Source organism: Microtus pennsylvanicus, chromosome 11 (genome assembly GCF_037038515.1).
Source record: "Microtus pennsylvanicus isolate mMicPen1 chromosome 11, mMicPen1.hap1, whole genome shotgun sequence".
In the NCBI taxonomy this organism is placed as follows: Eukaryota; Metazoa; Chordata; class Mammalia; order Rodentia; family Cricetidae; genus Microtus; species Microtus pennsylvanicus.
In genome coordinates, this window is record NC_134589.1 from 24,833,133 (window position 1) to 24,860,555 (window position 27,423).

The following is a 27,423-nucleotide window of genomic DNA, read 5'->3' on the forward strand; positions in this document are numbered from 1 at the left end:
AGCAATAATAACCTAACTAAGGCACACATAAATAGATAAATCTTTCAAAAAGTAAACCCTTCAATCCCAGCACTCGGGAGGCAGAGGCAGGCGGATCTCTGTGAGTTCGAGACCAACCTGGTCTACAAGAGCTAGTTCCAGGACAGGCTCCAAAACCACAGAGAAACCCTGTCTCGAAAAACCAAAAAAAAAAAAAAAAAAAAGTAAACCCTTCTTCCCTTAAGTTCCTTTTTATTTTATATTATTGTTATATTATTTTAATTTTTTTTTTTAGACAGGGTCTCACTATATAGCCCTGGCTGGCCTAGAACTCACTTTTAGTGTGCATGTTATGTGTGCCTGCTTGAGTTTATGTGCACAACTGTACACACACCCATGGAACCATAAAAGGGTACTGGATTCCCCCCACCAGCTGGAGTTACAGGCAGTTATGAGACGTCCAATATGAGTGTTGGGAAACAAGCATGAGTCCTCTGCAAGAGTAGTATGCACTCTTTTAAAAAAGATTTGTTCATTTTTATCTTATGAGGACGAGTGTTCTGCCTACACATACGTGTACTACATGCATGCTTGGCACGAGGAAGCAAGCAGGAGCTGGATGCTTGGGAACTGGAATCAGAGACAGTTGTTAACACCGTTGTGGGTGCTGGAAATGGGACACAGGTTCTCTGCTAAAGCAGCAAATGCTTGTAACCACTAAGTCCTATCTCTGGCTTCCCTTAGACTGCTTGAGAATATTTTATCATAGCAACAGGAAAAGAAACTAAGTCAGAAATTGGTACCAGGAGTGGGATGGGGTCATTGCTGATAAACCTGGTTATATGGTCCTTAGGCTACTGAAACTGTTTTGTGGCTAGAATATAGAAGAATTTGGAACAGTGTATTTAAAATGCTCTTGAGTGCTGGAAGCTGAGCTTAACTGGCCATTCTCCTGGGAACTTGGTAAACAAGAATACTGAGGAAATTTGGACAGTGGGGACCCATTCATGAGGTTTCAGAGGGGAGCAAGAATTCTATCAGGAACTGGGCTGGAGGCCATTAATGTACTGTCTTAGCCAAGAATGTGCCTTCATTCTGTTTATGTCCTGAGAACCTGAGAAAAGTTGAAAGTTAATGGACTAATTTGTTTGGCATAGGCCATTTCAACACAAGAGAGCATTCAGACTAGTGCTGAGAAAGCAGCTGTAATTATAGAAATCGGCACCATGATAGAGATATCTCCTATCTCTACTAACACAGCAGGAAAGGAATCCTGAGGGAAAACTTCACCCCTTGGAGGTCCATCTTGTGAAGACTTGGGTTCATTTAAGTTCATAGGCCCAGGAGCCCTTCAAAGTTGAAGTATATAGCTTATTTGATTCTAGAGGAACTCACAGTTAAGACTTTGTTGTTAGGTCAGCAGGGTGGCCCAGTGCGTAAAGGTGCTTGAATCCAAGCATTATATTGTGTTATATTAGATATTGTAACATGACCATGAATATGGTTAGCATTACGATTTTAACAGATTTACAATCACCTAGGAGATGGGCTTTGAGCATGCCTGTGTAGGATAATCTTGATTATTTTAACTGAGGCAGGAAGACCCATTCAGGTAAACACTTAAACATATAAAATAAATAATTCTAAAGATTTATTTATTTATTATGTATACAACAGTCTGCCTCCATGTATGCCCGCACGCCAGAGGAGGGCGCCAGATCTCAGTACAGATGGTTGTGAGCCACCATGTGGTTGCTGGGAATTGAACTCAGGACCTCTGGAAGAGCAGCCAGTGCTCTTAACCTCTGAGCCATCTCTCCAGCCCAAAATAAATAATTCTAAATAAAAAATTAATAAAACAAACCAAAAACATTTAAAACTTAAAGAGAGCCAGGCAGTGATGGCGCACACCTTTAATCCCAACACTCAGGAGGCAAAGGCAGGCAGATCTCTGAGTTCTAGGCCAGCCTGGTCTACAGAGGGAGTTTCAGGATAGCCAGAACTGTTACACCGAGAAACTCAGCCTTGAAAGGGGAAAAAAAAAAAAAAGAGGATCCCAGAAAACTCTTCACATACCTCAAAAGAACGGTACTCAACTTCATACGGAATGGAAAAGCAACAAACCCAAGATAGCCAAAACAACCCTGTACAATAAAAAAATTTCTGGAGGCATCACAATCCCTGATTTCAAACTCTACGACAGAGCTAGGGTACTGAAAACAGTCTGGTATTGGCATAAAAACAGACAGGAGGACCAATGGAACCGAATCGAAGACCTGGATATCAATCCACACACTTTTGAACACCTGATTTTTGACAAAGAAGCAAAAAATATCAAATGGAAAAAAACATATTTAACAAACAGTGCTGGAATAACTAGATATCAACATGTAGAAGAATGAAAATAGATCCATGTCTATCACCATGCACAAAACTCAAGTCCAAATGGATCAAAGACCTCAACAAAAAGCCACACTGAACTTCATAGAAGAGAAAGTGGGAAGTACATTTGAATGCCTTGACACAGGAGACCACTTCCTAAATATAACCCCAGTAGCATAGACACTGAAACAATAAATGGGACCTCCTGAAATTGAAAAGCTTCTATAGGGTTAACAAAATGGCAGCCTACAGAATGAAAAAAGATCTTCACCAACCCCACATCAGACAGAGATCTGATCTCCAAAATATACAAAGAACTCAAGAAACTGGTCATCAAAAGAACAAATAATCCAATAAAAAAAATGGAATACAAACCTAAATAGAGAACTCTCAATAGAGGAATCTAAAATGGCTGAAAGACACTTACGGAAATGTTCAAAATCCTTAGTCAACAGAAAAATGCAAATCAAAACAACTCTGAGATTCCATCTTACACCTGTAAGAATAGCCAAGATCAAAAACACTGATGACAACTTATGCTGGAGAGGATGTGGGGTAAAGGGAACACTCTTGCATTGCTGGTGGGAGTGCAAGCTGGTACAGCCTCTTTGGACGTCAGTATGGCAATTTCTCAGAAAATTAGGAAACAACCTTCCTGAAGACCCAGTAATACCACTTTTGGGTATATATGCAAAGGATGCTCAATCATGCCACAAGGACATGTGCTCAACTATGTTCATAGCAGCTTTGTTTGTCATAGCCAGAACCTGTAAACAACCTAAATGCCCCTCGATCAAAGAATGGATAAGGAAAATGTGGTACATTTACACAATGGAGTACTACACAGCAAAACAAACAAACAAAAAAACCCCCGACATCTTGAAATTTGCAGGCAAATGGATGGAGCTAGAAAACATCATTTTCAGTGAGGTAACCCAGACCCAGAAAGACAATTATCACATGTACCCACTCATAAGTGGTTTTTAAACATAAAGCAAAGAAACCCAGATTACAAATCACAATCCCAGAGAACCTAGACAACAATGAGGACTCTAAGAGAGACATACATGGATCTAATCAAAGTGGGAAATAGAAAAAGACAAGATCTCCTGAGTAAATTGGGAGCATGGGGACCTTAGGAGAGGCAGGGACGGGAGCAGATAAAAATATAGAGCTCAGTTAAAAAAAAAAAAAAAATATATATATATGTATGTGTGTGTGTGTGTGTGTGTGTGTAAAATATATTAACAAATAAGAAAAACGAATGAGAAGGAGGAGAAAGAAGATGAAGAAGACAAATAACAAAAAGAAAATTAGAGGGGGGGCTGGAGAGATGGCTCAGAGGTTAAGAGCATTGCCTGCTCTTCCAAAGGTCCCAAGTTCAATTCCCAGCAACCACATGGTGCCTCACAACCATCTGTAATGGGGTCTGGTGCCCTCTTGTGGCCTGCAGACATACACATAGACAGAAGATTGTATACATAATAAATAAATATTTTAAAAAAAGATTTTTTTTTAAAAAAAGGAGGAAAATTAAAAAGAGTTTGTCTTTTGGGTTTTTTGGGGTTTTTTTGAGATAGAGCTTCTCTGTATAATAACCCTAGCCGTCCTGGAACTAACCCTGTAAACCATTACAGGCTGGCCTCGAACTAAAGAGATTTGCCTGTCTCTGCCTCCCAAGTACTAGAATCAAAGGCACGTGCCACCACCACCCGGCATTAAAAAGAGATTTAAAACTGGGCATGGTGGCACATGCCTTTAATCCCAGCATTAGAGGCAGAGTAGCATATAAGTAAGTGGATCTCTGTAAGTCTAGGACAGTCGTAAAGACTAAACTTTTGTGTACAGAGATAGGCACTTCAGTGATCCAAGTACTGGTAATAGAAAAATGAAAGACACACTTTGATGCCAGCACTGGAGAGGTGGAGGCAGGAGACTCAGGAATTCAAAGTCTGCCACAGCAATATAGTCAGTCAGTTTGAGGCCAGTAAGGTCTATACGTCATTGCGGGAGGCGGGGGCAAAAGAAAAACAAAAGGAAATCTTAACTAACAACGAAGAAGGAAATCAGGTAGAGTTATGGGAAAAGTTGTGCAGTATCTGGCAGTGCTCAAGTTCTGCCTGAATGGTGTTCACTTTATACCTAGGAAAAGTGGCATTGTTAGCCCTCCTCCACCATATGTCCAAACTGGATGGGTCAAGTCTTTGAATCTAATGATGATTTTTACAGGAAATTCAGAGAGCCATATTGTAACCATGGGGTTACAATAGGTAAATTCCAGACAGAACGATATTTTATTTAAATTTTTTTTTTATTTTTTTTTTGGGGGGGGTTCGAGACAGGGTTTCTCTGTGGCTTTGGAGCCTGTCCTGGAACTAGCTCTGTAGACCAGGCTGGCCTCGAACTCACAGAGATCCGCCTGCCTCTGCCTCCCAAGTGCTGGGATTAAAGGCGTCCGCCACCATCACCCGGCTCGGCTATCTTACTTTTTATACTGAGTTACAAGTAAATGTTAAATAAGTATCCATCATATCCACAAATGTTAAAAATTGCTAAGCAGAGTCAATCCTGAAGAATTCTAGCATTTTCCTTCAACTGAGACAAACACATGAGCCCCGATGGTGTTGGCAGCACAGCAGCAAATACCAAATGAAGTGAGAATTAATACAGTTCACACCCTGTCGTGCCTTATTTAAATCACCAATATTATACAAACATCACTGTCACCTGGCCCGATCCTGTTCCTGATGTTCTGCCCAAGGCTCCCCAACACCTCCGACATTTTAGAGCCATTTCTTGGCACCCTGCTTAGGAAGCTAATTTGATTCAAAGTGAAAACCCGAAGCTCTCACCAAAGTTCTGCTTGTATCCTACAAATTCCTCACATTAATGTGCTTGTTAGTGTTCTTTACCCAATGCTCAAAACCAATTTCCTCTAAACCATTCCTTCACCTTCTCTGACAGAGACTAGACAAGCGCCTTCTTGAGTGGCTGGTTGACTATATGACCACACCAGTGAAGCCAAGAACAGGACAGCGTTCCCAAATGGAGAGAAATCTTTGTCTTTAACAACAGTAGAGATGTCAATATACCAAATACAACAACAACCCCACTCCTCATCACCAGCTAGCACAGTATAGACAAATCTATAGCAGGCATTTTTTCCTAAACAACTGAGCCAGCCTCCTGGACCCACTCACACAGCCTTTCCAGTGAGCCCACTCTCACATCCCTGTCCCCAGGGAAGTGACATGGGAGTTCTCAGTTTCTGTTTCACAGGAGTCAAGACACCTGTAACAGCGGCAAGGAGCCATTGCAGTGTCAAATGGTACAAGATGCCTGGGTTTCAGAGATGACCATTCACATGGTCAGAGAAGAAAAATCATTTTTCAGAACATTATAGGATTAATGTACAAGGGCTGGGACTAGTCATTGGACTCTGCAGGAAAAGGGGTTCCTATAATAGACAGGTCAGAAAGTTTCAGGTGTGACCTTTGTTTGGCAGCTGGGGCATTCTGGTAGGATACTAGATCATTTCCAAGTTAGGTTTTATATTTCATATAACTAGCAGGGGCTCAGGCAAGAAGAGGACCATATGTTTAAGACCAGGGCTACACAGGAAGTTTAAGACCATCCTAAAATAACACAATAAGGCCCTGTCTCTAAAAAGCAACAACAATAATAATTACTATAACTATAGCTTTACCTGGAACCCTGGATCTCAAGAAATAGAGAAATTTCCCATTCTTGGAGTGCATGATGGCTCTCTTAATGAACTCTACCACAGATTGACAGCGATCCTCAAATTTGGGATGGCACCATAAGCTGAAGGTTCCTGAAATGGAAGATTAAAGAGTAAATTTACAAACTTTTTTGGTGGGGTGTGGTATCACATCCTCGTCATGAGTCTAAGGTAGGTAGATTTGAATTAGAAGTCAGAGTGGACTATATAGCAAAACTCTAAAAACAAAAACAACAAAAACCCAAACCAAATAAAAGAACCTCAAATGATCTGAGAGGCCGGTTTCAACATTTTTATTTATTTATTTATTTTTATTTTTTGTTATTTTGAGACAGGGTTTCTCTGTTTAGCTCTGGCTGTCCTAGAACTCACGCTGTAGTCTAGGCTATTCTGGAACTGACAGAGATCTACCTGCCTCTACCTCCCAAATGCTGGGATTAAAGGCATGAGCCACCACCACTTGGCCTAATAATTAAATTCTTAATTTTTTTTTTTTAATATTTATTTATTATGTATACAATGTTCTTTCTGTGTGTATGCCTGAAGGCCAGAAGAGGGCACCAGACCTCATTACAGATGGTTGTGAGCCACCAAGTGGTTGCTGGGAATTGAACTCAGGACCTTTGGAAGAGCGGGCAATGCTCTTAAACGCTGAGCCATCTCTCCAGCCCTAAATTCTTAAATTTTTAAAAAATAATTTTGATGGGCGGGAGAGATGGCTCAGAGGTTAAGAGCACTGGCTGCACTTCCAAAGGTTCTGAGTTCAATTCCCAGCAACCACAAGACAGCTCACAACCATCTGTAATGAGATACGGTGCCCTCTTCTGGCCTGCAGGGACATATGCAGGCAGACCACTGTATACTTAATAAATAAGTAAATCTTTAAAAATAGTAATTTTGAAAAATTCACTTTGCTGGTTATGATAGCATACACCTTGAATTCAAGCACTCAGGAGGCAGAGACAGGAGACTGTGAGTTCGAGGCCAGCCTGGTCTACAGAGTAAGTTCCAGGACAGCCAGGGCTACACAGAGAAACCTCTCTCAAAAAACAAAACAAACAAACAAAACTCTTAAAATATAAGGCCAGCAAGATGGCTTAGTGGATAAAGGTGCTTGCCACCAAAGATGACAACCTGAGTCCTCGCCCTAAAACCAACACAGTAGGAGGAAAGAACTGATTCTCTCCGATTATTCTACCATACACGTGTGGTAGCTAGCATAAACGTGTTCACACATGCATACACAAAATGCATAAATTAAAAACAATGTAAAAATATTAAATTTAGAAAAGATCTTCTTTTCCGTACGTAAACTATTCCTTAAATGACATACTTCCCATATTTTTACTTCTAAATGTCTAAGTACACTTATTATGTAATGAGATGCACACAGTATAAAGGATGTGAGAGGTGAGAACTGTAGTAATATGTGTGAATGATCTAAGATCCAAGCCTGCAAATATGCACACCATTCCCTCCTTCAAATAGCCATTCTTACACAGCAAGAACAAAAAAAGGAAAGTCAGTCTTGCCTTTTTTTGTTTTTAAAGATTTATTTATTTATTTATTATGTATACAATATTCTGTCTGTGTGTATGTCTGCAGGCCAGAAGAGGGCACCAGACCTCATTACACATGGTTGTGAGCCACCATGTTGTTGCTGGGAATTGAACTCAGGACCTTTGGAAGAACAGGCAATGCTCTTAACCACTGAGCCATCTCTCCAGTCACCTTTCCTTCTTGAACTTCTAAAACGCATGCCCAGAATACTAGCAAGTCCTCCTCCTCCAACTCCAGAGTCTCAAAGGAAAAAGAGAATCTGAACTCCTATGACATAATACAAGGTTCCAAAAGAAACACCCTCAAAAAGAACATAATTTGTGATAACTAATTGCTCCACGGAACTGCAGACTGGAGTCTCTGCAGTTACTCTTACATATCACTGAAAATGATGAGGGCATGCCCCACTACCAACAGGCACCAGAAACAAAGCTTCTTTCTAAAAACCCCACTATGTAAGAACGGACCTTTAACCACAAAGTCACTGCAGTAGTGCTCAGGAGAGCTCTCACTTCCTCATCTATCATGAACCTAAAGATCCAGTATTCATCTACCATTCCCAGAGTCTAGCCAATCATCAGTCTAATAGTTTCAACAAAATATCTCATTCTAAAATAATTTATTTCATAACTGGTCTATCTGTCATTCTGCTTTTGTGGAACAGCAGAAAAATAGGCAGTGATGGCTTCTTACCAAATCCCATTTCCAACACTTAGCTAATTCATCCATGGCTGCTGCTGCTGCTTCTTTTTTTTAAAGGTTTATTTTTATTTTGTATGTGTGTTCCATGTATGTATGGGAACCCATGGAGGCCAAAAGAAGTCATCAGATCCCCTAGAACTAGAGTTATAAACAGTTGTGAGTCACCTGGCTTGGATGCTGGGAACTAAACTCTGGGCCTCTGAAAGAGCAACAAGTGTTCTTAACCACTGAGCCACCTCTCCTAACCTAATTCATGGCTTTTTTTTGGGGGGGGGGTGTCAAGATAGGGTTTCTCTGTGTAACCTTGGGTGTCCTGGAACTCACTCTGTAGACCAGGTTGGCCTCAAACTCAGAGATCCACCTGCCTCTGCCTCCCAAGTACTGGGATTAAAGCCATATGCTACTACCACCTCCTGGCAATTTATGACTTCTTACATGAGGCAGAACACACGTGTGTGTGTGTGTGTGTGTGTGTGTGTGTGTGTGTGTGTGTGTGTGTGTGTGTATAAAATATGGATCTTTGACCAGCTACCATCACTCCTAGGCTACTATTTTTTACATAAAGAATTAAATCTTGGGCTGATCACAGTGGTACACACTTTTAATCCTGGCACTCGGGAGGCAGGGGTAGCAGATCTCTGACTTCTAGGCAAGCCTGTCTACATAGTGAGTTGCAGAGTATTAATCTTGGCTAAATGATACTGTAGGATGTAGAACACCTTCATATTAGGCCACTCATAACTGCTGATAATTCCAGCTCCAGGAGACCTAATACCCTCTTTAAGTGGTGCATATACATACATATGCTCAGGCCCACACACATAAAACAAAAATAATGAAATAAAACTTAAAAAGGAGGTCAGGGAACTAACTCAGCAAAAGCAGGCAAAGCTGAAGGAAGGCTTTCTCCCATAGCAGCACCTCCTACCTCTATAGTGCTCCATTCTAGTGTGATGGGTGATACCCTGTGATCGAAAGCTGAGGCTCAGGATGTAACGAGGATCAGAGCTGTCTCGTACCAGGAAAGAACCATCTGGCTTCCCTTTCAGCTTCATCTCTGCATCTTCCCAATTCATAGGCCCCCAATACCAACCACACTATACAAGATAAGAAACAGTACAGTAGTTAGCAGAGAAACGCCAACATCTTGGGCACAATCTATTTTCCCCCACTCTCCAAAATATCTGAGAAGGTAAAGCCATTAACAGTGAAAACCAGGCTCCTTCCTCCCCAGCACCAGAAGACTAATTCTACATTTTATTACAAATGACCCTATGAGGGCAAGAGGAAACTGGGTCAGTTTACCTCGCAAAACCATCTTAAACTATTCCAAATATTCTCTACAGTCCTCCTCCACTGTGTCATCTTCCTCTCCTAAGGCGTGAACAAGAGCCTACTGTCTAGCCACCGTGAATATGGAAGCACAGAAACTCCTCTTCCTCTAAAAACAGGAAGGACAGCCCAGGCATAACCCTAGAGTGGGGAGGACAGGTGAGCTGCCAGCCCTCCGGCATCACACCACCTACCTTCTCCAGCTCTCGAAGGCTGGCTGCAAAGCTGCTTGAGTCGGGCCGGTAGAGGGGACAGTGGAGGTGCTGAGGGGGCTGGCTGTGCAGGGATTCTGATGCTCTGATGGGAGCAATCCGGGGAAATGCATCTGCAGGGCAAGAGAATGGACACCACTTGTTTTATCTACACTGCTCCCACCCATAGACAGACTTTCCCCTTTCCCCATCCAAAAAAAAAGAGAGAGAGAGAGAGATGCTAACTGAAGAAGGACAAGGCATTAGAAGCTAAGCTGGAGAGGGTGGAAGCCAAAGCAGTGGGAAAGAGCTGGATGGGCTGGAACAAAAAGCTGTGTGGGCTCGTGTGTAAGCTGTGAAGGATGGGTGGGGGCATTCAACCCCAGGAAAGCAGTAGGGGAGCCGCTCACTAACCTGACTAAGGTGACTACTTCAGGGGCTTCACCAGCCTAGAGCGATTCCAACTTCTCCCACCTCGAAGTGAAGTGCCGGTAAAGCAGCCTTGGAAATAGTGACTCGCTTACTTGCCCAGGGAGAGTAACGATTTTGCCAGGCAAGTAGAAAAGAATGCTGATTTCATTCATTTTATTCCTTGGGTACCGGAGGCTGGCAAAGCAGGTATGGGCTACTAAATGCTTGGTACTTATTTACAAGGCTGCGGTAAATACCAAAAAGCTTAGAAAAAAAAACACAGAACTCTGATAACCAGCAACATATTCAACCTGTTCAATGAATTGACATTAAGGCAGTTTCTTAAGTGATATCTATTCAGAGACTGTAAAACAGCCCCAGAAGCAAGGACCAAAAATCCCAGTCTTTTATTTCTAAGAAAAATAAGATTTACTTCCATAAAGAAACAGGTTAGAAAAAAAATTATTTTTTGGACTCATTTTCAAGTTCTAGTCCAGCTGAGGGGATAAAGATTGAGGCTTTCTCCTAAGTTGTAAGTTCCATAAATAGACTTCTCCCATCCTTCCACTCTTACAAGTCTTGCCTCTAAGCTAAGCTAACCTGGGGCGTGGGGTGGAGGAGGCGGAGGTAGGGGGAAAGACTGCAAGGAAGACCCCATCGGAGCCACAAGGACAGATGTAGGCAGCGTCCCACTGATATCATCTAGAAGAGAGAACAAAAGCAAGAGGTTCAGCAAAAATGAGCACATACAGCGAGGTGAAGGCAGAGGAGGAGAGGATTTCAGGCTGCCCTCTGGGGCAAAGTAGCCTGGCCTTCACTCATCATCTTTATGCACCATGGGCAAGTCCTCCTTAACCAGCCTTGTTTTGCTTAGAAAACAGCTCAGTAGCAACAGACTGAGGGCAAGGTAAATGTGAAGCTAGTCAACACATGGACAGTAAATATTACTGCATGCAGATAAGATGCCCACCCATTTACATGTCTAAGGATATGACGGAAGTGTGGAGAAAGGGACAGGAAATAATTGGGTCATCAATAGAAACCCAGAAACTAATCTGGCTCCTGACAAAAGAACAAGTCCCTAGAGTTCACCCTCCCTCTAGGGCAAGATAGCAAAAGGGCAGGTCAGAGACTATACCTAGGAGGCTGAGGCTTCTTCTTGGAGGAGGAGGGGGAGTTGGAGGGTGTGGAGAGGTCAGGCCCCGCTGAGAAATGTCCACATCCACAAGCGACACTGTCTCACCTGAGGGAGTCACACAGCAAGCATGTTACAGAAGACCTGTGCCCAAAGCTGAGGCCAAGAAGAAAGGGAAATAAAGGGCAAGCAAGAGAGGCCAGAGGACTGAGGGCTGAGGGCTCCAAAGCTTAGAATTTGATGCTCTCCAGCCTGGAATCACCCTGAACATCAACTGCCTTAGAATTCAGTTGTTCTCGGGTTAGTGTGCTGGCTCAGAGGTTAAAAGGCTGGCTGCTCTTGCAGAGGACCCAGTTCTGCTTCTCCACACTCACTTGGGCTCATAACCATCCTTAACTCTAGCACCAGCGGATTCAGCACCTTCTCCACGGTCACCAAGCCCACACACAGTACACACATACATGCAGACAAAACAACTTATATACATAAAATAAGAAAAACAGGGGTGGCAGAATGGCTCAGTAGGTAAAGGGACTTACTAACAAACCTCTTCATCTGAATTCAACCTCCAAACTCCACATGGTAGAAGAAAATAACTGACTTTTCCGCCAAGACAGAGTTTCTCTATGTAGCCCTGACTGTTCCCAAACTCAAAGAGATCTGCCTGCCTCTGCCCCCGCCCCAGTGCTAATATTAAAGGTGTGCACCACCAGTGCCCTGACAAGAACTGACTCTTGTTAATTGTCCTCTGAACTCTACATTCACGATATGGCACATAATCCATAAATAAAATGTAAACAGAAAAGGAATAAAAAAAAACTTAAAATTTTTCTTTTTAAATCCTATTATTCCAGGGCTAGAGAGATAGCTCAGGGGTTAAGAGCACTGGCTCTCTTCCATAGGACCAAGATTGGATTCTTAGCACTTGAACAGCAGCAGTTCACACCTGTCTGTACTCAGGTTCCAAGGTCTCTGATGCCCTCTGAAAAGCCTCCACATACACCAGGCATGTAAGTGGTACACAGACAAACATGTAGACAAAATACCCATGATATAAAATAAACATTTTAGAAATAAAAGTCCACACAGCTTTAACCCCAGCACTTGGGAGACAGAGGCAGGTGGATCTCTGCAAGTTCGAGGTCAGCCTGGTCTACAGAGAGAATTCCTGAATAAACAAGGGTTACACAGAGAAACCCTGTCTTTAAAAAGAGTGCTAAGGCTTCTGTCTTAACCTGAAACTACGAATGTCCGCGGTCCTAAGGAGGAAACAAATATTAACTAGAAAAACAGGTAGCCAACAAGATAAAGAATTCTGTGTATGGGAACACTACAATAGATGTCTACAAGATGTCACTTGTTCCAACAACTCACTGGAACCTATGCAGTTGGGACCCTACTGGCTGGGAAATCCATTCTAAATTGTAATTCTTCTAATCACCTTTATAAGGGTGATTATAATATCCAAAGAAGTTAAAGATTGGCATTTTAGTCGCGCACGCCTTTGATTCCAGCACTCAAGAGGCAGGCAGACCTGTGAGTTCAAGGCCAACCTGGTCTACAGAGCAAGTTCCAGGACTACGAGGACTATACAGGGAAATCCTGTCTCAAAAAAAAAAAAAAAAAGTCATTTTAAATCTAATTAATTAATTACTGTTTTTTGAGATAGGGTCTCACTATGTAGCCCTAACCGGCCTAAACTCACTACATAGACCACACCGGCCTTAAACTTGGCTATTCTTCTGCCTCCCATGCGGTGGAATTACAGAAGTAGGTAGATTTACCACATCCAACCAAAAGACTATTTTTTTGAAGGGCTTCTCAGTCACAACCAAGTAGGGCAGGTGGCCTCTCAGACTTGAAACAATATGAAAAAGGCTGTTATAGCTTCCACTCAACCAGGAGCTTCACATCTGACTGACAGAACAGAAGGTCTCTCTCTGAAAAGTCCCCCATAATATGAGATGGCATGGCAGCACCCCATTACCAAGACAACATTCAACAGCCTCTTTACTTCAGCAACTGTGTTCCCTGCTGCAAGAGGACACACTTAAATTAGACACAATGAAGATTGCTAACAGCTGCAAGAACTGCTAACCATTACAATGGTAAGACAAAAACTCAAGCAATTCCTTTGCCCTCTTGCTTTTTTTTTTTTTTTTTTTTTTTTTTTTGAGACAGGGTTTCTCTGTAGCTTTGGAGCCTGTCCTGGAACTAGCTCTTGTAGACCAGGCTGGCCTAGAATCACAGAGAGATGAGAGGCTGTTTGTTTGTAAAGAGAGATGTAAAGAGAGAGAAGGCGGAGTCAGGGAGACGCCATATAGCTGCCCAAAGAGACAGACACCCCGAAACCTTACCGGTAAACTACAAGCCTCATGGTAAAATATAAAATAAAAATGGGTTAATTTAAGATGTAAGAGTTAGTTAATAAGAAGTTGGAGCTAATAGGCCAAGCAGTGTTTTAATTAATATAGTTTCTGTGTGATTATTAGGGTCTGAGCAGTCGGAAAAAAGCAGTCGGAAAACAAAAAAGCAGTCTCCACCTACAGAGATCCACATGCCTCTGCCTTCAGAGTGCTAGGATTAAAGGCATACGCCACCACCACCCGGCTCATCTTTAAACTAGACTATATGCTCACGGGTCATTTTTATTAGATAATCTATGAACTTCCTTGGAAGCTGGGACAGAAATGATAACTTCAAGAAAGTCTTTTATGCATTGTAAGCCTATTATCTTGGTAATTCTTGCCTTTAATTTATATGTAATGACCCTGAACTACATAACTGCTAGGGCTACCCAATTACCAAGAAGCAGCCTTTACCTTCAAGTGTCAAGCATCTGAAATCAAGGGCACACTCCGCATGCCATAAAAACAGCCTCACCCCAAACCCAGGGGGCATGGAATGAAGGAAATTATTGCAAACAGTCTGAAAGGTGCCTGGAGCTCCTCAAGCGATGCATCTGCAAGAGTGTTCCCTGAGAGGTCTCAGAACACCCCCACTTTCAGTTATCAGAATAGAGATATATGATCCTTACCTGTGAACAAGGGGCTGAAGGAGACCGGAGAAAAGGCACTTTGAGTTCTTGTCAACCTGGGTTTCCTAGGAAGTAAGAAAGTACACAGAGAATAAAGGGGAAAAATGAACACATATGCACTTAAATCACTAAAACACTGGATTCCAGATGTCCTGAAATACAAAGCAAACCCTTTATTACAGACATGTTGGCAACACTTCTGTAATAAAGCCTACATTTTAAAGGAGAATGAAATAAATTAAGGTAAGTCCTTGAATAGATTTGGCTACTGAATTCACCAGCCTACAAAGCAATAGCAATCCCTTTGGATCCTTCCATGCCCGGAACATCAAGTATAAAGCACCTTGAGTGTAATTACGAAGACTATTTCACAAGGAAGGAAGTTGAATGCAGAGTTGATTTCTATGTGAAAGCCAACCAAGAGGCTTTAGGCCTGAACAGCTGCCAACTTGGAGCAAGAGCTTTCCCTCTGGGCCTGACTCAAGAGAGGAAGGTTCCAAACAGTCAAGGAACCAGGGAGCATACCCCGGACTAAGAAGAGCACTAAAGGATACACTGCCATTGTCAGCCATGAGCACCTCTCTGCCCACAGCCCAGAGCTATGATCCAAGGCCATGGCTAACAGGACATTCTTAGGGTAGGGGCTCTGCTTGCACCCAAGTACACCCTCCCCTCCCTGAGTCACACAGCTCTGCTTGATGCTCTCCAGAAACCACCTTCGATTACACACCAAAGTAACAACTATACCTACTTCAAGTAGCTTTTTCTGCAAACAATAAAGAACAAGAGATGCCAACACAGATGTTCCAGCCAGAAATGTGTCAACTGAAAAACATTTTTTTCATTTATCTCAAGATGATAAAGATTTTACTGAGGTGATATGAATAGGCTACAAGCTTATGAAGGGTGAGAGATAAGTTCTGATAAAGTCTAAATCCCATCCTGGAATTGACACTAGACATTATACTTGGAGCCTCACAATGCCTGACTCCAGGTATCATCGCTGACTCACCTCCAAGACACACTGTGATACAACGGATTAAATGGAAAGTTTGGTTTTTTTTTGTTTTGTTTTTTTTTTCGAGACAAGATTTCTCTGTGTAACAGCCCTAGCTGTGCTGGAACTAGCTCTTGTAGACCAGTACTAGCCTCAAATTCAGAGATTTGCCTGCCTCTACCTCCCGAGTTTTGGGATTAAAGGCCTGTGCCACCATTACCTGGCGTAAATTCTTTTTAACTCTCAACTGCACCAATAGAGTAAGAAAGCACACAGAGAATAAAGGAGAGAAGTAAACACACAAGTATTTCAATCACTGAAAGTCTGCATTCCAGATGTTCTGAAATATAAACCAAATGCTTTATTACAGCAGAATAAAATTTAAAATGAAATTCTATTTTAAATTATGTTTTCTTTTTTTTTTTTAAGATTTTATTTATTGGGCTGGAGAGATGGCTCAGTGGTTAAGAGCATTGCCTGCTCTTCCAAAGGTCCTGAGTTCAATTCCCAGCAACCACATGGTGGCTCACAACTATCTGTAATAGGATCTGGTGCTCTCTTCTGGCCTGCAGGCATACATACAGATAGACTATTGTATACATAACAAATAAATAAATAAATATTTTTTAAAAAAAGATTTTATTTATTTAGCATACAATGTTCTGCCTGCACACTAGAAGAGGGCGCCAGATCTCATTACAGATGGTTGCGAGCCACCCTGTGGTTGCTAGGCTTTGAACTCAGAACCTCTGGAAGAGGAGCCAGTGTTCTTAACCTCTGAGCCATCTCTCCAGTCACCAAAAATTATTTTTCAAGGGTGCTGATGGTACATTCCTTTAATTCCAGCACTTGGGAGGCAGAGGCAGGCAGATCTCTGTGAGTTTGAGGCCAGCCTGGTCTACAAAGCGAGTTTCAAGACCATCAAAAACAAAACAAAAAGCTTATTTGTTTTCAGGGTCCAAGGTGCAGTTGGTAAAGCACCTGCCTATCATGTACCATCTGCCTTCCCCAAAAAAGCATGTTTTTTAAAAATGCGTGCTTGTTTTTCTTTATATGCGTGAGTGTGTTTGTCTGCCACATGTATATAGGTAGCCACTGAGGCCAGAAGAGGATAAGGAACCCCTGGAAAAGGGGTTTTTAGGCTCCTGTGAGTTACTCTAGATGCTGGCAACTGAGCTTGGTGCTTTGGAACAACTGTAAGTGTTCTTAACCCTTGAGCCATCGCTTCAGTCTCAAAACAAAAAGTGAAATACATGTTTATGCTTCATTGTTTTATTTAAAATACAATCTCATGTAGCCCAGACTAGATTCTAACTCACTAAGTAGGTGAGGATGAGCTTGAACTCATGATTCCTCTGCCTTTACCTCTCAAAGGTTGGATCTATAAGTATATGCCAGTACGCACAGCTTTGGATTTTTGTCTCAACTTTTTAGATTTTTTTATTCATTTTAATTATGTATATGTGTGCCCGTGTGTTTACAGCTGTAAATACAGGTGCCATCGAAGGTCAGAGGTGTCAAATCCCCTGGAGCTAGAGTTATAGGTGGTTGTGATCAATCTGATGTGGATGCTGGGAAATGAACTCAGGTCCTCTGCAAGAGTAACACATGCTCTTAATTGCTAAGCCACCTCTCCCACTCCTGTTTTTATATTTTTTTGTTTGTTTTATGTTTTTTTGAGACAGGATCTCTCTGTGTAGACTAGGCTGACCTCAAACACACAGAGATCAGCCTGGCTCTGCCTCCCAAGCTCTGGGATTAAAGGCATGCGCCATCACTGCTCAGTTCTGCTTTCATGTTTTAATATAGATGCCCGAGCTTCTCAAAACTCAACAGAATTTCAAAAGCAGACCATGAAGACTTTAGTCAGAAAGAGCTGAGAACTACTTAATAGCCCCACTTGAGAAGCAGAAGCAGGACTGACGGAAGCCCAAGGGTTTAGGCTATGTAACAAGACCATAGCTTAAAAAACAAAAAAGGCCCACACTTTTAGCACACCTTTAGTCCCAGCACTTGGGAGGCAGAGACAGTCTCTGTGAGTTCAAGCTGGCCTGATCTGTACAGTGCGTTCCAGGGCCAGCCAGGGCTACACAGACCCTGTCTCAAGGAAAGAAAGAGATAAAACATATGCAGGTTCCTTCTAAGAGGTCTAATAATCCACACTTGAATACATCGACAGCCCACACAGGGGACAAGGCCACATAAAAACAAGATACAACCACACATGGTTTCCGTTTATAAAAGTTGCTCATGACTACTGCTTAGTGCCAGCAACCCAAAAGACTAGAATGGAAGGTGAATTCCACTGGACATGAACTTAAAGCAGCTGGGCAGCTTCCAAGCTGACTCTTCTTTGGTGACTTGTGGGTAAAACATTAAACTCAGCAAGTAGAAACCCAAAGCACTGGCCTTTCAAAAGGTTCACACCTCAGCCATTTGGCAGTTTGCCTCTTTTCAAAGGAAGCTGCATCCCTCTGCCATCTGCCCATGCTGGGGACGAGTCTCTTTAGTGCCAAGTTCTCAAGAACGGCAGTACCCAAAAGCACACGTCTTGCGGAGGCCTTCTCACTTCAGCTCATCTTCTCCCCCACCCCCGACATTTTAAAGAAGAAAAATCATAGTTTCTAGGATCTAGAAAAAAAAATCTGAATTTAAACCTAAGCAGAGCCATCTGAGAGCGCTAGATGGTTTTTCCTGGCAAAGAAGGGTACTTTGTGGCTTGAAACTAAAAGGTAAAAGGTCTAAGAGTCTGAAAGGCTAATAATAAATATGTGTGCTTCCTTCTTTCTGCCGAGCTAAAAACCCATTTTCTATCTCAAGGACCATGTGAGCATTCTGATGGCAGACTAATGAAAAGGTCAATCTAGATGACTAAAAAAACAAAGAAATGATTAAACACAAAAATGAGGATGGCTGTGACCTTGGGGGGTTGTGGTAAACATAATGAGGAGAGCAACACTTGAGTCTAGATAAAGTATGGATAACACTATACCTATTTGCTAAGCTTAATGAGTACCTGGGTATGTATTTATTACTTTAGTATATATATTTTCTTTTCTTTCTTTTTTTAAAAAAATATTTATTTATTTATTATGTATACAATATTCTGTCTGTGTGTATGCCTGAAGCCAGAAGAGGGCACCAGACCCCATTACAGATGGTTGTGAGCCACCATGTGGTTGCTGGGAATTGAACTCAGGACCTTTGGAAGAGCAGGCAATGCTCTTAACCTCTGAGCCATCTCTCCAGCCCAGTATATATATTTTCTATCTCACCTTTTACATATAGTAAATATCTGGGATGATAAAAGCCCATTTCTAATACGATAAGATAGTGTTTGGAAAGCGACAATACTACCAGATAAATTTTTCTTTTTTGGCCAGGCGGTGGTGGCGCACACCTTTAATCCCAGCACTCGGGAGGCAGAGGCAGGCGGATCTCTGTGAGTTCAAAGCCAGCCTGGTCTACAAGAGCTAGTCCCAGGACAGGCTCCAAAACACAGAGAAACCCTGTCTCGGGGGGGGGGGGGATATTCTTTTTTGGACAGGGTTCACATGTTGACCCTGAATCTGATATGTAAATGAGGATGACCCTGAACTTCTGACCCTCTGCCTCTACCTCCTCATGTTCCACCATACACTGTTTATGAGGTATAGCATGCCCAAGTTATGCATTTCTGGGGACTGAACTCAAGGCTTCATTCATTAAAGGCAAATACACTACCAACTAAGCTACATACATCCCAGGCCTCCAAATAAACATATTCTGCAGTGCTGGGAATCCAAGCCAAGACTTTGAATATACTAGACAAAGGCTCTACCAATTGAGCTACATCCCCAGCCCAAATAAAATTTCAAATTAACCCTCCATACTACATTCATGGTTATCATACCTTCCCACATCACCTTGAAAAACACTGGGGTATAAAATTAAGTACTTTTAACTTTGCCAGAGGGCCACTTGCACCTTAGAACAGACTCATTGGAGAAGGATTTGGTAGGTCATGACTCAAGTGATGGACAAATGGCTTTAGGCAAAGGTCTTTTGGGGACCTGCTGTCCTCTGAGTCAGGAAAGTAATTGCCTAAATTGTAGGTGAGGGAAGTTTCTGTCCATTTCCATTCTGCAAATCATCTACATTGCAACAGATTAATGAGATAAAAGGAATCAGAAGTGCTAGACTAAACAGGACAATAGCACAGAGATGTAATAATCATTGGCCAGTTTTCAAATTCCTAGGAACCTAAAATCCAACAATGAATCATGTCTACCACTCCTGTCCATAAATCCCTTTATCCTCTTACAAGTACCCTTTCCTAAAGCACCTTCTAAACTAGGATGCCCAAACACTAGTTTGTGTAGCTCCAACACACCTCTGCCCCTGCTAATCACTCAGTGCCAAGAGAGGCAGCCTGTGCCATTTCCAACACGTCATAAGCCAGTGTGTCTGTTCGTGTGCTACAGGCACAAAAACCATGTGTTCATTTTTAGTTCCAATACACAGACATCTGTGCAGCAAGGTCAGATCCAAAACTCTCGTAAACGAACTGAAAAACCGATGGAGGGAACTTCTAGGAGGGAACTTATCTAGGGATAAGCTAAGGGGCATAAGGGGCATAGTCTAAAGCCTAAAAGACTCAGGAATGATGTTGGCAAGGAGAATATTAAAGGCACAAGTCTCAAGTGGACAGACAAAAATTTTAAAGCCAGAGAGCTTATTCTGAGAGAGCTGACAACCATAAGCAGTTTTAAAAAGATAGTTTAAGCCGGGCGGTGGTGGCGCACGCCTTTAATCCCAGCACTTGGGAGGCAGAGGCAGGTGGATCTCTGTGAGTTCGAGACCAGCCTGGTCTACAAGAGCTAGTTCCAGGACAGGCTCCAAAGCCACAGAGAAACCCTGTCTCGAAAAACCAAAAAAAAAAAAAAAGATAGATTAAAAGGTCAACAGAGTATGAAACAAAAACCCAAACATAGCTCACCACATCACACCACTGCCTTGCTCTCGGCATGTCATGTCATCATTAAAAATGGCCCCTTTGAGCCTGACTGTTACGGTAAACACACAGCTGTGATTCCAGCACACAGGAGATGGAAACAGGAGAATCAGATCAAGACTCGCCTTAAGCACACACACAGTGGTCTGAAGTCATCTTGGGTTATATGAGGCCTGGCATAATGGTATACATCTATAATCCCAGAGCTCAGGAGGCTGAGACAGGAAAACCAGCTCAAATTGGAAGCCAGGCTGGGCTACATGGTGAGTTCAAGACCAGGCCAGACTGCATTGTGAGACTTTCTCAAACAGGTGTGTGTGTGGAAAGGGTGATCAGCTGTTGCTTGCTGCTCTTCCAAAGAACCTGGAAGAGGTTTAGTTCCCAGCACCCAAGCAGGGCAGCTCACAACTGCCTGTAACACCACCAGACAGATGGCATCCAATGTCCTCTTCTGACCTCACTGGGCACCTACATATATGTGCACATACATACATACACATTTTTAAAAAATCTTATTTAATAAAATCCAAAGTAAGAATAAAGAAAAACAACAACAGCAAAATACACCCCTTCCCCCTGGATCTCAAGACCCAAAGAAACAATAAGTTTCTGATGTTGGCCAAGTCTACCCATGACAGCAGGGCCCCAAACTTATGCCAAAGAAGCCTCTCCATCCAGAACTGCACCTTCTCCCCGAAACAAATCAAAAATCACTAGAGAACTGCTCTCCATTTCTCCACTACACAACCATAAAGACTGCCAGGAAGAGCCTCAACTGTTCAGCTCAGTACACAATATTGAGAACAAGGTACCTGTTCCCAACTAAGCGTTACTATCTGATGATTCAAACAGGGCAGAGATGAGGGTTTTTTTTTTTTGTTGTTTTGGTTTGGTTTTATTCCACAAAATCTGAAGGAAGACAATTAGCTCAACATATGTGAAACAGACAAGGGAACTCCACTGCTTTTCCTGAAATAGCAAAGTCCTATATTATACCAAGGCCCATAGGCATGAAGCCCAGCTCTCTGAATTCTGACATATGTGTGGTATAAGGCCTAGCCCAGCTCCTCAGAACAAAAACCTGATTAGTTGGCAGGCTCAATCTTACTTTAAAGAATTCTCAAAGCTAACTCATACTATTTTATTATGATTATTATTTTATTTAATTGAAAAAAATCTTTTAAAAAGAGACAGAGTCTTCTTATATAGCTCTGGCTGACCTGTGACTTGTTATGTAGACCAGGCTGGCCTCAAACTCAGAGATCTGCTCACCTCTACCTCCTGGGTGATGGGATTATAGGCAAGTGCCACCATGCCCAGCTGCATTGATTTAAGAGGTCTGGAGTGGGGGGCTGGAGAGATGGCTCAGAGGTTAAGAGCACTGACTGCTCTTCCAGAGGTACTGAGTTCAATTCCCAGCAACCACATGGTGGCTCACAACCATCTGTAATGAGATCTGGTGCCCTCTTCTGGCATACAAGCATACATAGAAGGAATGCTGTATATGTAATAAATAAATAAATCTTTAAAAAAAAAAAAAGAGGTCTGGAGTGGGTACATATGTGCCACAGCAGGCATGTGGAAGTCAGAGGACAACTTATGAGAGTCAGCTCTCCTTCAACCACGTAGGTCCCAGAGATTGGCTCAAAATCAAGACATCAGGCCTGGCAGCAAACACCTTTACCTGCTGAGCTATCTTGCTGACCCTCATACTTCTCTTTATTTTTAAAGCTTTTTTTTTATAGCTTTTTTAAAAAAAGATTTTATTTATTATGTATACAACATTCTGCCTCCATATATGCCCGCATGCCAGAAGAGGGCGCCAGATCTCATTACAGATGGATGTGAGCCACCATGTGGTTGCTGGGAATTGAACTCAGGACCTCTGGAAGAGCAGTCAGAGCTCTTAACCACTGAGCTATCTCTCCAGCCCAAGATTTATAGCTTTTACATGTGTGTGCATGTAAATGCAGGCATGTGTACATGTGCCTGCTGAGATCAAAAGAGGGCACTGAATGCCCTACAGCTGGTGTTACAGGTGTTCAGAGCTACCCAACCCAGGTGTATAGGAGCCAAACTCCAGTCTTCTGCAAGGTCAGCAAGTTTCTCAACTTCTAAGCCATCATCTCCCCATTCTCTTCAGACTTGGTATAATCTGGGCAGGTCCACTTAAGCAAATTCAAAGTATGTGAAAAAAGCCGAGTTGTTCACCAACAGAGCATGCAGACTGCTAAGCTTTATAAAAATGATTGCTAGGAAATACCTTCTCATCGAAAGCGATAGCTGTGGGAAACATGTAGATGGCAAAGGTAGATGTTGACAAGAGGAAAGAGAATTATGCCTAGAGGTTACCATTAAATGCCCCAAATTACATAGCAAAGCCAGCAGAGGCCCATAATTAACTTCAACCAACAATGATGTGGAAGCCTCATAACTCTGGCAAAGGACTGACATTTCTCAGTACTTCAGCTATTACCATTTAAAACAGGAGAACAAGTGAAAATTCAAGCTACTGTTCTTCCCAACAAGGGAGGGCTTGCTTAGGAGACGCAGACCACAGAAATCACAAGCACCCTAGCCAGACTTACTAAGGTTCTCACAGTCTCGAGGCTGCCAGGACGACTGGCACATAACACACATGGAAAAGCTAGCAAGCAGCACCAAAGCTTAGCACAGGAAAAAAAAATGTACCAATTCAATCTTATCACTTCTCTTCCAAAAAGCACAAAATATCCCATCCAGTTTCTCATCTTCCTTCTATTCCTATAAGGACACGAACAATTCACAGCGGTCCCATTTCACAGATGAAAAAGGTAAGGATGAAAATGATAAATCTGCCCTCCATCTCACAGCTAATGTTGAAGTTCCAAATGGAACCCAGACTGTCCCAATTCTCTATACAACATGCTGCCTCCAAATAGCAGTCAACCAAATGTTTACACACAAATACCTAGCTCTTCTCCAATTCATCAGAAAAAGCTCTTGGACCAAAAAATGTTATTTCTCCAGTGCCCTGAACTAAGCTTCTTTGCAGAGGTACAGCCTAATTTGCTCTGCAGCAGAAATTTGTATTGTGCTTAGTGTGAGGGTTGGTGATAGAGCAGCCAATGACCATTAAATTCTGCTTCCAAAGGCAAAAATCCGTACAATGTTGTATGCCTTTACCACTTCCTAATCTATTAGACGTAGCAGCTAATTTCACGCAACACCTCATACTCAGCGTCTCAGGAATCTTAGACCAAGTCCTGGTCAATGTGGAACAAAGGCAAGACAAACCACAAGAAAATTAGCAATCCATCCTGTCATTACCCACAGCTTCAATCTTGCCGTCCACCCTCAGCTGATGCAAATTTCACCCGTATTGGTAAGTGGAGCATCAAATACAGAAACCTACCATTGAGGGGCTTGGGGGGACTGTTCCAACAACACTTTTCAAGACTTGAGCTCTCAGAAAGAGTTCAAAAAAAAGGACAAGCCCTATCTAAAGGGACAACACACCACACTGGGGTACAACCAAGGATACCAGGAATTTGGGTTTTGTGCATGGCACAGCTATTCATAAAGGGCAACATGGCCGAATGGAACTTACACCTTTTATCTTGGAGTATTCAAGTTCCCTTCAGAATTCCACATCCAAGAATGAGTGGTTTGTATCCACAATCAATTGGGGAGCATTAAAAACTTCAAATAGTAGGGGTTGGAGGTAGCTCAGCAGTTAGAGCACTGGCTGCTCTTCTGAGGGACTCGGGTTCAATCCCCAGCACCCACACAGCAGCTCACAACTGTAACTCCAGGGGACCCGACAGCCTCACACAGACATAGATGCAGGCAAAACACCAATGCACATAAAATAAAAATAAATTTAAAAAATTGCTAATTGAGCCCCAGATCTACTTATCTTTCACCCCTATCCCCAGGAGATTCTAGTTCTCAGCAAAGTTATCGATTTGTCTGCTTTTTGGCTTTGGTTTGTCACTGTCAGTACGTTTCAAGAATACATCATATAAACCACAGCAAGACTAATTCCAGCCAGGCATGGTGGCAATAGGCCTATAATTCTGGCACTGGATAGGCTGACTCAGGACTCAGCAGGACGAGATAGGAAGACCAAGAGATCTAGACCAGTCTGGGCTACATAGTGGATTCAAAGAAAGCCTGATCAACATAATAAAACCTCATCTCAAAACAAAAGCCACCAATTCAAGTCTAAGAGGAGTCAGATCGGGAACTCACCACCACAGTTGTACCACAAGTAAGGCTCACTAGTGGCTGTCAGCGCAGACAGCTTCCTAAACTGACACTACAGAACTCTGCCCTTATGTCAAAAGTCCATCACTTTCTAGAAATTCAGGGGGAAAAACTCAGCGTCTAAGTTTAGAATTGTCATTAACTGTCCTAGAATTCAATGTGTATTCCTCACTAAGAATTCTCAACATCTGTGTGAAAGTGAGAGAGCAAGCATAGCGCTATTCTCGGAACGTGGTCAGCACACACGCTTTAGATAGCAAATATCAAGAAATAGCCAGGAATATATTAAGAAAGGAGATGCCCAGCTAATTGCTGGCCAGGTTCCCCAGGCCATTTTGCACGCATAGGCGTGTGAAGAGAGTGGGGGCAGGTGCACAGAGAGAGGCAAGATGGTCAAGATAATAATAGGCAGGTGACTGACACTAGCTTTTTGGCCCCAAGGCCACGCATTTCCAACAACCTCCCAGCAGTGTAAGTAATGGTAGACAGACACGGAAAGGGGAGGGGGTCTTAAAAAGTGGGGCCAGGACAGGCAGGGCTCTATAAATCAGTCCTAGCAAGAGATGCTAACCCACTGAGAAGTGTCACCGAGTGTGAACTCTCCAACAGTGAAAGCTGTTTCCACAATTAGCTCTGATCTAATGCGAGATGTCACCACCTTTAGTCCCAAGTGTCTGCCGTCTCCAGTAGTCCACAGCTTGACAACTGACAGTATTGTGTTAGCAGTAGGGAAAAGAGAGAAACGAAACAAGAAATGGAAGTTTGTCGCCTGCCCCCCACCAGCCAATCTCACCTCCCCGCATCCAGCTCCCGGCCCGCAGAGCCTCCCATGTCCGTCAGGCTCGCAGCTGAAGCTGCCAGATCTCCAGAAGGCCTCTTGCCGATCCCATCCCCACCGCCCGAGCCGCCGTTGCAGCTCTTCGTGCGAAACAGGCGACTGAGGCGAATTTTGAAGGAGCCCTTTCGAGAAGGGCCCGCGAGGGGCCGGAGGGGCCCGGGAGGCGGCGGCGGTGGGGGAGGTTGCTGCTGCTGCTGCTCCCCTCGGCTCAGGCGCCCTGGAGGGACCAAGTCCTGCAGCGGGAAGGGCACCGGGGGTAGTTCGGGGCCCGGGGATTGCAGCAGAAGCCGGCCACCCCCTCCTCCTCCTCCACGGCCCGGGCTGCTGAGCTCCTCTTCTGAACAGCTGTTAGTCTCCAGGCTCTCGGCCTCCGATTCCAAGGCTTCCAGAACCAGCAGCGCGTCGCTCGTCTCCGTGGGGTCCTCCCCGGCCTGCGGGGCGGCAGCAGGCGGCTGGGGCTGCGGCGGCGGGGGCTGCGGGGGGCACGGGCACGGGCAGCAGCTTCCGCCGGCAGTCTTGACCCCCGGCCCCGCCGGCTGCCCGAGCCCCAAAGCCGCCAGCTGCGCCTCTAGTCCAGACACCGGACCCCAGGTCCGCTCGAGCGCCAAGCCCGGCGGCAGGGCCTTGGGATCCAGTGCACAGCGGTGCCGGGGACACAGCAGTTCCGAGGATCCCGGCTCCGGGGCCGCCTCCGCGTCCTCCTCCTCCGGCGGCCGCCCCACGTTGCGGAACACCATCAGCTGCGGCGGCCGGGCACCCCGCGGGCCGGGCCGCGCGAGGAAGGGTGGCGGCGACGGGCCATGGCCCGGGGGCGGCGGCGGCGGGCCTGGCTCGGGGGCCGCCTCTCCATAGCCGAGGAGGCGGCTCAGGACCCGGTACGAAGCGGCCGCCGCCGCCGCCTCGCCGTCCCGGAGCTCGGCCCCCTGCATCGGGGTGAGGGAGGGAGGGCGGGCGGCTGGGAGCCGGGCTGGGTGGGGACTAGGCCGGGCCCCGCCGGAGCCCCGCCCGCCGCGGCCCCCGGAGCGACAGCGCTAACGGCCGCCGCGGCCTCTGCCTCATAGAGGGGGCGGGGGGCGCGCGGAGCCCAGCGCGAGCCCAGGCCGCGCGCCGCCGAGGACCGCCCCCGAGACGTCACTTCCTGGCGGCTACGTCCCGCCCCCTTCCCCAGGGTGCGCAGCGTGCCCCTCCGCCGAGCTTGACGTCGTTCTCCGCCCTGGTTGCTATTGGCCGTCTGCTGGGTCTGTGGCCTCCTTGGTCTCCGGCGCCGACCCCTGCCTTTTCACTTCCTGGGTGCCCAGGCCCTGACCACCCTTTCCTGTGGAGCGGAGCAGGCCTTGGGACCCGAGTCTGGACCTGGGAGAGGGTCGCAGCCCTTGGCACTGTCTGTGGGTATTGTCCATCTGTGCTGCTTGGGGTGTGTGACCTTGGCCAAGTCATTTCATTAAATCTGCGTCCTCTTTCCTGGCATCCGACGAATTATGAAAATGTGTTCTAGATCCGGCGGTGTGCTGTTTCGTGTTTAAACTACTGGTTCTTTGGGGGAATAAAAAGGATGTGTATGTAGTTAGCATAATTTTATTATGAATTTGACTGTAATAAAGGAGGTGTAATACACAATTTCCAAGAAATAATAAAAATACACAACAGCCAGTCCTGAATGTCTGATTGCCAGATGCATGCTTCCACTGGTTTTTGTCATGTAGTGTGTGTCATGTTGAGGATAGAATCCACGATGTGGCACATGCCAAGCATCAATTCCACCGCCAGACCACATTCTCAGCCCTTCCCAAACTGGTTACAAGTGACAGTGTAACTGTAACAAAAATATTTTCCTCTACTGATGCAAGAGGACAGTAAAAAAACGAAGACAAAGTTG

The 27,423-nt window shown here is 44.2% G+C and overlaps 1 protein-coding gene across 3 annotated transcripts in view; it reads right to left on the reverse strand.

Annotated features, from left to right (window-relative positions):
* The window catches only part of Socs7 (suppressor of cytokine signaling 7), a 38,354-nt gene extending 11,752 nt beyond the window's left edge, over window positions 1–26,602 (reverse strand). Inside the window, exons 1-7 of one of the 3 annotated variants that reach the window (XM_075990909.1) lie at window positions 25,503–26,602; window positions 14,472–14,536; window positions 11,438–11,542; window positions 10,900–11,001; window positions 9,892–10,022; window positions 9,294–9,462; window positions 6,068–6,196 (exon numbers count right to left, since the gene is read on the reverse strand). In XM_075990909.1, coding sequence (XP_075847024.1) covers window positions 6,068–6,196; window positions 9,294–9,462; window positions 9,892–10,022; window positions 10,900–11,001; window positions 11,438–11,542; window positions 14,472–14,536; window positions 25,503–26,476 — 1,675 coding nt within the window. In that variant the 5' untranslated portion in view covers window positions 26,477–26,602. The remainder of the gene's footprint in view (window positions 1–6,067; window positions 6,197–9,293; window positions 9,463–9,891; window positions 10,023–10,899; window positions 11,002–11,437; window positions 11,543–14,471; window positions 14,537–25,502) is intronic. The other 2 variants (XM_075990910.1, XM_075990911.1) reach the window with 2 other exon arrangements.
* Window positions 26,603–27,423: the final 821 nt, after the last annotated feature.